Source organism: Rattus norvegicus, chromosome 4 (assembly GCF_021556685.1).
Source record: "Rattus norvegicus strain SHRSP/BbbUtx chromosome 4, alternate assembly SHRSP_T2T, whole genome shotgun sequence".
Classification (NCBI taxonomy): domain Eukaryota; kingdom Metazoa; phylum Chordata; class Mammalia; order Rodentia; family Muridae; genus Rattus; species Rattus norvegicus.
The window spans coordinates 161,007,288-161,019,208 of NC_141537.1; the positions used below are offsets into that span (position 1 = coordinate 161,007,288).

Sequence of the window (11,921 nt, forward strand, 5' to 3'; positions counted from 1 at the left end):
GGTCTCCCTTCTTAAGAAATCAGACCCAACTCAAACAGATCCGATCTTCTCAAGGCCAGCTTCAACATAGCCCTCACCAAAGGGCAATCCTACTTGCTCTCCCCGAGGCAAACGCCGGGTAAACTTTCTTCTATCTTTATATACAGATACAGCAGCCCGCTGCTCTCTTTTTCTCTCTCCACTCTCTCCCAACGTTACACTCGGGTCTGTTTCATTCGAAGGCAGAGATAGTTGGGTTTATACCTTCTAGATTCCACCTCTCAAATTTCTTTGAGCAACACCTCAAGATCAGGGAAGAAGGAGTAAACTGGCAAAGTTCGGGCTGTTTAGAAAACAGAACCGATTGTAAAGCTTCCCTGGAACAACTGACGTTTAGGGCAGTGTGCTTAGTTAGCTATTTCCTCAGCCGCTGGTTTGTAGTGGAAAGACATCCCTTTACTGAAAAGCAGGTTTGCCACCACACTCCATAACCCGCAGAATCTCCAGCCTCAGACTCAGCGAGTAACACCCACCCTTACAGTCTTCCTTCCCCTCCCCCATCAGGTCCCCGCCCCCAACCTCTTCACACTCATAAACAAGTCCCGGCTCAGGGGCTCCAGCACACTAGCTAACAAGCAGCCTGCCCTGGCTGGGACCGCGTCCTAGAGCAGCCTTCACTCAGACTCTCAACCTGCTACCCGCCGGTCGCCAGAGGTCGGGGTCAATCTGGTGGGTGCTTCCCAGATCTGGAATACGCGAACCTCGATTCCAATTCCAGCCTGCGACCTCTCTAATCAACTGTGTCCACACCATTCGGTGCTGGAGTTCCAGTAAGGCGTATCTGAGCGCTGCGGAAGAACGCCAAAATTGCGCAAAGCAGTAGCGCCTCTTGGATGCACACCCACTCACTCCCGAAAGCGACAAGGAAAGAGGACCTCCCCACCCCCTCCCATTCCACACCTTCAAGAGTGCCAAATTTCATTAGAAGTATCCACCACTATGCAGAGCTCCGTGGTGGTAACAGAAAAGAGTCCAGTTCGCTGTGGGTTCTTCTAACTCCGACCTAACTCTGAGGGTCTCTAAAGCTCCCGGCCTTCCCATACCACCTCTTGGGGCGGGGGCGGGGACCCTAAAAAGAACTCTGAGAAACTGGTACCAAATCCCTACCGATGGCACCGCCTAGGTACCCACCGTTCCCTGGTTGCGTCTCAGACCCGCAGGCTGAGCGCTAGCTCTAACATCTGCGCGAAGACCCAGGGTGGGGAGCCACTGGGTTGGCGCTGGCCAGAGTAGCCTGGAGCTAGGGACCCTCTCAGAGAAAAAAGGTTTATGTGGGACAATAACGCAGGTACGCACTGTTGGGCTTACAGTCTCAACTCCCCCAACCTGACGGTCGGGTCCTAAGCTTTGCACCCCCCTCCCCAGCCCACGCCCTGCCTGGCTGCGTGGTGAGGCGGTCGGTCGATCGCTGTCTGGTGGCCAGCGGGGTGCAGGGCGCAAGCCGGGATCATGGCCTCTTCCAAGCCCCATTTTTGTCTGCTATTCGCTTTTGTTATAGTATGCGCGGGAGTCTTCTGGGGGAACCAGATCGGAGGGTTGTAGGTGTGTATGTGTGCATGAGGTGGAGCCGGGTGTGCAGAATCCCTTTCTTGCCTTTTCGTGGTCCCCATTTTCCCTCGCCTTCACCTCCTTCCCTTCCCGATGCAGGTTTCTCAAATCTGATCACTTTCCCAGACTGAGGGAGGTTTCTTGAGCAGCCAGGGGACCAGAGGGAAAAGGACAAGGAGGAGGAGGAGGAGGAGGAGGAGGAGGAGGAGGAGGAGGAGGAGGAGGAGGAGGAGGAGGAGGAGGAGGAAAGCCGTATCCACGCGCGCACAGTGTGCATGCATGTGAAAGGAGGGTGGTGGTAATTGCGCCAAGGCCTGGGCAGATTCTATAGCTCAAACTTTAGGGAAGGCACAAGAACCTAAAAGTTAAGAGTGTGTTGCGCGATGGGGGTGGGGCTGGGTGCAGAATTGGGGCCCCCACGCGGATCCCCAGGAAAATTTCCCCCACGCGATCCCCCACCCCCTCCGGGACCTGCCCACCCAACGTGCCCGCCACCTCCCCTTACCGTGGCAGAAGTAACCATGGCATCCGTATGACTATTTCCAGGGACGTCGACATGAAGAGAAAGGTGGACTCGAGTTCGGTCATTCAGTCTCGCCCACCCCTGCCGCAGCCACTACCCAGCGGTGGGAAAAAAACGGGAGGAAGAAAGAAAGAGGGAAGAAAGTTGCGCCGGGCTATCTCGCGGGGCGGTGCGCGGAGATGCTGGGTAAGGAGAGGAGCCTTCAACTCTGAGTCCCGTGAACATAATCTGCGCGGTTATAACCAGCCAACCCGGCCAGATGGCTCCGCGCTCAGCGCCTTAACCCCTTCCGCGCCAAGCCACTCGCCCCCGAGCCCCGCCCGCAGTGACTTGCAGGCCGGTGCCCTGGCACTTTGGAGTTTGCTCTTGAGACCAAAGGGAAGACCTAGTCATTTCTCCTAGTCCATTTCAAAAGATAACAAACGAACAAACAGCAAATAAGCCCTCTCAAAATAGCCTATTCTTTAGTACCTCCTCTTGTGACCTTGCCTTTTAGAGATGGAGAGGAGCCGACGAAAACATCCAATTTATCATATTTTACACGCTAATATCTTTGATTTGTCTTATTCTTGATTTTTTTCTTTTAATCTTTCTTTCTTTCTTTCTTTCTTTCTTTCTTTCTTTCTTTCTTTCTCTTTTCTATTTAACCAGGCAGAAGAAGGCCTTTCTTGCCCCTTGGCTCAGGAAAGCTTAAGCTTCAACCTTAGCTCTGCCTCCAAACCTCAGACCCTTCTAGCTTTGGATCTCTCCCCACCCCCTTATCAACCTCCCCATCCCCCATCCCTCCTCTAACAACAACAGGAATCTGCTTGCTTGCCCTTGAACTCCTCAGCCTAAAGCACAGTTCAAACTGTCTAGGAAGTTAAGTTGCTGAGGTCTGGTGCGAGAGGGACTGCTGAGCAACCAAGGGAGGGGTGGCTTGCATGTGTGCCGCATGTGTGTGAGAGAAAAGGAGAGGCACGAGTCAAAGTCCCACTTCTTACACACTCCCTTAACTTCTTTACCCCTTCCTTTCAAGGTAGGACGGGCCCTGGAGCTGAGCCTTGGCCCAGCACTCACCACTCTGTACAAAAACAATTTGCCCAGAAGAAAAGCAACACACCTCTTGGACTCCCTGAAAATAGCGGTGCTTTCTTCCACAACCGCTAGACTCATTCCAGGAAAAGATCCCAGGGTGGAGGCAGAGGTCTTATTTATAGATAATTTTAGCTATTCATTAGACCCTCACTTGACCCAAGCTGGTCCTCTCAGAATTTACAATGGTGAGAGCATCTAGATTTTGCTCAATTGCGATCCAAGAGAAGTGAAGGGGGAGGCGGGGAATCCTAGTGGTAAGGGGAAAGTAGTATAGTATCGCTCCTCATTGCCTCCCTCATTCTTGCAAGGTGGAACTCAAGTCCAAGTGCTCCCCTCCCCCCTCCCCTCCAAGTTGCCTCTCTCAGGACATTTGACTCACACGCACTAGGAGAGGCGATTTAATAGCCCACCTCTTCCTTGCCTCCTGATGGAGTCTGATAAGCAGCTCGCAATGAGGTTTAGCAAGGCTCCAGGTTCAAAACCTGAACACGCATTCCTTGGAGATGTATGGGTCTGGTCCACACCCAGGAGTGCCAGAATTGCACTCACCGGTTAAGGCCGAGAGAAGCTGCGGGGTGAAGGGAGGCCAGAGAGGATGGAGAGTCAGAGTCGGGGGGGGGGGGCTGCATACTAGATAGATTGTACCTGCCTCATCATTATCCTGGCTGACGGGGGCTGCCACATCGAAAATGGCCTGCAGCACCCACAGAGGCCCAAGGACGTCACCTCGAATGGTCCCTCAAAAGGGCTGGGTTCTCCTTCAAAGGCTTCCCTCCGGCCAAAATATCTTCTTCCTCGGGATCCGATCCGGCTGCAGAGTTTTCCCCTTCACCCTGCCACACAGCACTTTGGAGGTTTGGCTTGGGCGTGCTCTGTGAGGTTCTGGTTTTCTCGCGGTCTTCTGGCCCGCCCCTGCCCTCCCCCACTTCCCGCACTTGCCTTCCCCCCCAACCCCCCCCCCCGCTTTCCCCCTCCCTTCCCGCCAGTCTCCCTGCCAGCGGAGTTCTAGGGGCTCATTTCTCAAGCTCCTGGTCCCGGGGCTCTACAGACTGCAACCAAAGAGGTGCTTGATTCCCGGAGAAGGAAGGAAGGAACGGGTTAAATACACGTGTGGGCTGCTCCGCCGCCGGCTGCTCCCCGGTCACTGGCGGTCTGGAGGGAGGAGGGGTCTAAGAGGGGCAAGCTTAAATATGAACAGTCAGAAGAAAAGGCAGCAGAGTTCGAGACTCCGATTTGTTCTGCAGATGCGGTGCACTGGCTGGCCGCCTCCCTTTGCCAGACCTGGGCGACGTCAGGAAGACTGCATTGTTTCCAACTCAAGGGTGCAGGAGGGTCTGTCTCTGCCTGCAATCAACAGGCCTTGTAATATGAGAGGTGACACCTTAATCTTGCCAAATATGTGCGGTGTCTTTCGGGGGAGGGCAGAGAATGGGGAAAGGAGAGGGGAGCAGGGAGAGACCTAGGCCACAGCACAGAGCAAAGACGCACTTTTGTAGAACTGATCCACCTGCCCCCACTCCCAGCCCGACCCCCACCCCCAACCTGTGGAGAATGCTCGTCCTTTTCTTTATGTAAGACCCAACTAAGGATTTTCTTTTCTTTCCTTGTTCTTTCCACTGAAGGGCTAAAGTTCCCCTCTTCCTTCAGGAGACTCTAAAGGCATTTTGGATTTCTAGGAGCTCAGATATCAAAGAAGGATGCGGGGCAGAAAAGGAGGCAGAAAAAGCACCCTGGTTTACAGGCGGAAAAAAGATTGTCAGAGTTATAGCGCCTTCTAGGCAAAACCAAGTTTCTCAGTGGAGTTTTAATTTTTGTAGAAAGACAAGGGCTAAGAGCCTGATATGTAGCCAGAGTTACCAGCATATGGGACAGGAAGCAAAGGAATGTGTGCGCGCCATTGAAAGCAATGCCTTCTGGTAACTAAGTCGTGGTCTCTTGGGGTCAGTGGACTTGATTTTTCTCTCTATTGTGTCTGAGGTCCCGATTCCTGAAAGCAGTTCGTGAGGGCAGAAACCAGGGTCAGCTTTTTGAAAACCCTGTTTAAACTCTCTCCTCAGGCAACTTCCTAGAGCTTGCCTTTGGCCTACCCTTATCTTTTGTAATAGCGCCACGGTGTGGTTGAAACTCTAAACAGAAACAAAAGGAAAAGGTGGAAAACCGCATGGACTTCTGTTGCCCTTCAGTGGACTCCCACATGTTTACCTGGGGTGGAAAGGGTTTCCTGTGCAGCAATGGTATACACATAGTGAATATTGACCTAGGAAATGAGAGAGTTGGTCCCGTTTGACCTGTATACGACAAAGGTATGCTTCATTAAGCAGTTAGCCTTGGCTCACAGACTAGACTTCACGGTGTTTCTTTTACTTGCCTTTGTATAAATAGTGTACCTCAGCTGATCCTGAAGTATCGCCGAGTTGCCTGTGCTGCTGGAGGGCACTAAAGTCAATATGAATAGCCACAGAAATTTTGCTTGCTTTTGCTCTACGAGTCACCCAGACGATGAAGCCAGAAAGTCTACAGTTCTAAAACAAAGTGCAGGAGAAAGGTGTCTGCATTAGAAACAGGAATTTAGGGTCAGGGGCTTGGATGCACTATGTCACTTTGGCTCCCCATGACAAATGCGTTAAGCACACAGGCTAGCCTGTCAGTTAGCAGCGATTCCCAAATGTCTGGAGCATATATGAGACATTATTTGGGGGGATTCTCTCCTCCCTCCCAAATGAGATTATTTGTCCCCGGAAGCCGACGGATGTGCCTATGCTTATGCAGTAAGCTTAGCTCTCTCTAAAATGTCTGCTGTCCCAGGAAAACACGTCATGGCACTAAGGACCAGCTTAGATCTAATAGAGATATGAGAAGCAGTGTTCTGAAGAGATGGCTCATCAGTTACGAGCACCGGTTGCTGTTTCAGAGGACGTGGGTTCAATTCCCGGCACCCACACGGCAGCTCACAATTGTCTGTAATTCCAGTTCCAGGTGATCCAACACCTTCGTACAGACACACATGCAGGCAAAACCCCAATGCACATAAGATAAATAAATTAGTCATAGTCTAACATCTTTATTGAAAAGGGTCGGTTTTGTAGAACAAGGAACCTGAGTTTTGAGATGCTCTGTCAACCTTCAAGATGTGCTTTCATACAGGTTTCCTAGCTGATCAAAACCCACCCAGAATTAGAGAAGTACCGATCTCCCAGGCGCTTTAGAAGGACTAAGTAAATCCCGTGATTTGAAACTTACAGCATAGCATGGCACAGCCACGGACCCAAAGAAAAGCATTTATTATTTGGGTTCCCTTTATATTTCCTTATTGTAACTTTTGTGTGTGTGTCTGTGTGGGCACGCATGCACGTGTGCACATATGCTTGTGTTCTCAGACAGTAAGAGACGAGCAGAATGAAGTAGCGAACACACAATTTATTTAACTCCCTAATGTGGACGTCGTGAAAGACAGAGACAAAGAGTTAAAAAAAAAAAAAACCTCATCTTATTCATTCCCCACCTCTGAGGCAGAACTACCTCCCCATTCAAGAGGAAATTCCAGCACATCCTTCCACTGTTAACAGATTGCCTAGTGGATTATTGCCCTGTTGTTATCACTAATTACGTTCTGGGGCTTATGCCGAACGATATAAAGCACCGAATGGAACAACAATGAATCAACTCATTTTGTGAAATAGAACGCATATTTATAATTAGGCTTCAAAAAAAAATTACCCCTAATGATAGAGCGAAGGGTGTGTGCCTGCCACACAGGTGGATCTCCGAGTCACAATAAACTCTCCTGCTTTGCCAGTCACGACATGAATTCCTAACCACCCTATAAATTAGCTTTATGCTGTACCAAACTCCACTCATAAAAAAAAATGACATTAAGGTTTCCTAGGTAACTAATGCATTTCCAAAGGGAATAGGTCTCAGGAGACAAAGAGGGCAGGGAAAAGGGTGGGGGAGGGGAGGAAAACTTAAAAAAAAAAAGCATTAGATTAGACCCATGTGACATAAACAGAATATTTCACAGGGAGAAACCATAAAGTTTTACTGCGTGAGTTTGACATAGATATGGCGTTGCCATCAATTCCATCTTCGGGCAATAAAATACCCCGTAGACTGTCCTCCTATTACGTATGCCAGTGTTTCCCTTTGCAGATTCAGTTTTACAAACTGAGAAACCTGGACCCTTCAACTCAGCTGCTGAGCTGTATCCTCGGAGTCCTCTGACCCGAGTCTCCTCGCTATGAGCCAGCTAAACCAGAGCCTGCCTTCCAACATGTATTGGTGTATTGAGATGTCACCGAGTGTCAAGGTGAAAGGGAGAAGTGGGGTCCATTTAGATCTTTTGAAACACGCACGTACTTTTCATCGCTATGGACTCAGACTCCAAGAACTTTGGTGCAACCATCATAGAAACAGAAACACTTCCCTAATCCAGGAAGCAAAGGCCTTTTAGAGCATAGTAATTTGTGAGAGATAAAGATCCCCAGGCCTTTGGTGACTATGTCTGCAGTGGCGACTCATCTGAGACATCCTGTCAAAGCTTTCATGGGGTCTGTGACAGTGACTCTTCATTGTTTACTGGAGAGTTCAGGATCACTTTGGAAACAGCCCCACAGGTGTGTCTATGAGGGTGATTCCAGGGAGGTTTAACTGTGGGTGGGAGTGGGGAAAAGATCTGCCTGGCTGTCGGAAGCACCATTCTGTGGACTGAGGTCATGGACTAAACAACAGGGACCTGCCAGGAGTGTGTGGACAGCAGCATTCCTTAACCCGGCTTCTTGACTGCACACACGATGTAAACAGTACCTCACACCCATGGGAATGGGAATGTCCCGCCAGGAGGGACTGGTACTCCATATCAGAAGCCAAAACAAACCCTTCCTTTCTTAAGCTGCTTTTGTTAGGGGTTTTGGCACGACAACAAGAAAAAGCAATTACTAGACTGTCTCATGTAGAGTTTCTTATAAAGAATTTTTTTTCGATTTGATTTCATTTGTGGGTATATGTGTGTTTCTGTATGTGTGCCTCCTGTGAGCGAGAACCCTTGCAGGCCAGAAGACTGTGTTATAGAATCCATAGAAGCAGCTTATTAGGGATCAAGATTGTCTGGGCCTTTGGGAGAGGGTAGGCAATCCTGTGAGCAAGATTCCATCCAGTCTATCTATGGACCATGCAGGCGAGCATGTCTTACTCCGGGACACTGGCTTGTCATATAGGAGAAAGAGTGATTTCTTTATTGATCCATCCTCCAGGTTGATTTCTCAGTGAAGGTAACTGTTCATGACAGCTTAGGTAAGAGAACTCTCACAGGCATGTGAGACAAAGCCTTTTGGTGCCAGGGTTCTAAGAAATTTATCTAAGACCATTGGCTTTGTTCCAGTGCCTGAAAAGACATTTAAATCAAAACTCCTTGCATTTGCAGAATCGAGATATGGAGGGAAAAAGTCGTTGAGCCCCGAGACTGCAATAATTCATTAGTGAATGCATAGCCAGAAATTACGGAATTTGAACCTGAACCTGAGGACAGTAGATGGTTAACTACCACGTGTTTCATTTGAATTCCATCCAGTAGCAACTGGTCACTCATAAAAAATGCTTGGCCATCTCGAACAGACACAGATTTAAATGCTACGATCGAAGCCTGCTTGTGGGTGAGCTTCGAAACCTGGGGCTGCTTTAAGATAATAACCACACAAGTCGCATGCCATTTCTTTATTTATCATCCTTTTCTCGGCCTCCAAGAAAGAATGAGCGTCTCCTGGTTCTTCCCATACCTTAAGAGGTCTCCCACAGGCAGCTTGCAAAAACAAGCCCCCAAACTAGAAAGTAGATCCTTTGATGTGGAGAGAGTTACTTTACAGACTGCAATAGTAGCTGTCTCTTCACCCATGCTCACCACCCCTCTGACCCTAGAGACACTTTTAAAATAAAGCAAACAAGAGAGGCAAGCAACAGGATTGGAACGGCTTTCTACACATCGCCCTTGATAAATCGAAAGCAGTGAGTTTTGCCCAGAGTTAGCAGGGAGTCTGTGGTTAATGACAATGGAATAAGACCTGGCAAGGGATCACAGGATGACACACTGGTCCCCACCCCTTATCTCCAGTTGGAAGACAGGGACTGGCTGCCATGTGGAACCAGTACATGAATGGCTTGCTTTCTTTTGGGGCTAGAAGGTGCCTGAGAGTTTCTAGTCAAGTCCTCCATTTCACAAAGGGAGTCATCATGGCACAGGGAAACGAAGGGATTTGCTTGAGAGCATTCAGAAAACCAGACTCGTCAGTGAGTGTGTGGTACCCACGCTCCTGATCTCCGGGGTGCTCATTATTCTACCCATACAGTCCCAAGAGACGTATGACTGTTTCCTCCAGGACATTCTGTCCTCCACTCTTGATTTCCCTTCCTTTCTTCTTACTACCTTACTTTACTTATTTCAATCTATTTTAATATTTCATTCCCTTTAAATTGTTCTCATTGTGACTACTGGCCAAACTTGAACAAAAAATAAGTATGTAGAAGGCAAAGTTAAATCAGGGACTGGAAGGGTTTTAATCAAAGGGAGGTTAAATGATAGCTTTGTCTTAGTGTTAGTGATGTAAAGTTGGCTCCTTATGGAGATAACACTTCACAGTGGTCTTTCCTCATTCTTAGGGATTTTAAAATCCATAGTGAATGCCTGAAACCTCAAAGTGTGTGTGTGTGTGTGTGTGTGTGTGTGTGTGTGTGTGTGTGGTTTCCTATGCATATGTGCCTATGACAAAATTTAGCATGTAAATAAAATACTGTAAGACTACCAACCAATAAACGAAATAGAACAATTACAGCAGCATTGTGTTGTAAAAGCTATTTTAAATTTACAAGTTTTGTATTTCTGGAATTTTCCATCTAAGAGGATCAGATTCTTGTTGGCCATGGGTAATGACAGCAGCGGGAAGCAGAACCCTAGGTAAGTGGGCTCTCTCCCCCTTAGGTGATCTCTGTCTAATTGTTCATAGTTGTTGCAGATGACCTTACAAGGCTCCCACCTAAAACCTTTTCACCATTCCCTTTTGCTTTCTCATCTTCTCTGTATATTAAAAAGTGGCCAAATGGTTCCTTTAACTAAGGGAATATTTGGTAAAATTTTTAGTTTCATTTTTCAACAAAAGTTGGCTGATCTACAAGATCTCCAGGATAGGGCTAGTGGAGGTGGGAGTTCTAGGGAACTGATGTCAAGTGAGGTCAAAGGTGATGTCTCTGACTTGCAGAATTCTCCTAAACAGAACCACTCACTGCCTCCATAGCTTTTGAGTTGTGCTGTGTCAACTTCTTTGAGGTGAGACTGTGTAAGGGGTTCGAGGTTAGCTGGGTAGCTGATGAGTGAAGATACCTTCCTAGCGTGAGAATCACACGCTAGTACCCAGTGCCTTCAATATGTGGGCACTTTCTCAAGGTCTGTCACTGATAAAATGTAACATTATTTTGGGCTGTGCATGGATAAACATTTTCAAATTTAATAGTGATATTTACATTGTGCTAATGCATCAAATCTATTTGTGGAGATATAAAACTTCCCTTAAGTACTTTTATTGGGAAACTTGACTTCTGGCTATGTAGGCCAATTTGTAATATGCGAAGCTTTCCTTCAGGAATATCTTTAAAAGCCGGGGACATTAAAAATCATTTGAAAGTTCCATTTATGGTCTGGCTGAAGAAACTCTGGAAGACCAAACCTTTAACATTGAAAAACTATGTCCCAGGACTTGAGGGTGAAGGTAACTGAATTCTGCGAAGGGGAAGACATTTCAAACAAGCTGGGTACCGGGTGAAAGTATCTTTCATTGTTGTTTTGTCTTTAAAGGTTTTAGGTTCCTAGTTTAAGAGCAAGCTGTGGTTGGGATGTGAAGTGGCAAAAAAGGTTACAGATGATGAAGAAAAAGAAACTTCCTGGTCGTATTTGAGATCTCAACAACCTCTTTAGTAAACAAGAACAGAAATTTAAAAATGTCAGTAAGGAGAGAGATGGTCCTCTATGCAATTCTTACCTCATCGCCATCCACGGTGTGTCACACTGACATGTGCAAGATACACATCCTGGTCAAAGATGTGTGGTCTGTTTATCGCAACAAGCTGTGTGCTGGGCGCAGATCATATCCCAGTCAATTCAAAGAAAGAATTAAAAAATAAGCTAGAAGTCCATAGGAGGAGGAAAGGCCAACAAGCTGTTGGGTGTTGAGGTATAGAAAACATTCTCAGCAATAAGGAGGAAAACCTATAAGTACACACAATAGTGAGAGTGGATTTCAAGGATGCTACACTCAGTCAAAGATGCTTCGAAGAAAATATTTCATCTGATTCCACACTTTTTGAAACTAGGTTTTAGAAAATTATGTGCATGTATGTTTGCCTGCGTATGGAAGTGCAGGTTCCATGGAGACCAGAAGAGGGCATCAGTTCGTCTGACACTAGAGTTTATAGGTGGATGTGAGAGATGCTTGGTGTGGGTGCTGGGAATTGAACTTGAGTCTTATGAAAGCAGCACGTGCTCTGAACCTCTGAACCATCTTTCCAGTCCTTTGATTCTATTCTTAGAAAGTTCTAGAGTAGCCAGCCAGCAAGAAGCATCTGTTAGGAGTGAGAATTGACTAGAAAGAGGTACTAAGGGAATTCCTGGAAGATAGCAGCTTCGATTACAGTGCACACATTTGTCAAAGCAGTCAATGTTCGTCCAAGGTTTATGCCATTTGTTTTCTGTACA

General features: G+C 47.6%; 1 protein-coding gene across 9 annotated transcripts in view; it reads right to left on the minus strand.

The window, feature by feature from the left end:
• The window catches only part of Ntf3 (neurotrophin 3), a 69,488-nt gene extending 65,438 nt beyond the window's left edge, over nt 1–4,050 (minus strand). For 2 of the 9 annotated variants that reach the window (NM_001270869.1, NM_001270868.1), the window contains exon 1: nt 2,093–2,310. In NM_001270869.1, the coding sequence (NP_001257798.1) occupies nt 2,093–2,110 (18 nt within the window). In that variant the 5' untranslated portion in view covers nt 2,111–2,310. Of the gene's footprint in view, nt 1–2,092; nt 2,311–2,581; nt 3,053–3,597; nt 3,756–3,832 lie in introns of those variants that run through there. The other 7 variants (XM_087659444.1, NM_031073.3, XM_087659443.1 and 4 more) reach the window with 7 other exon arrangements.
• Between the last annotated feature and the right edge of the window lie 7,871 nt (nt 4,051–11,921).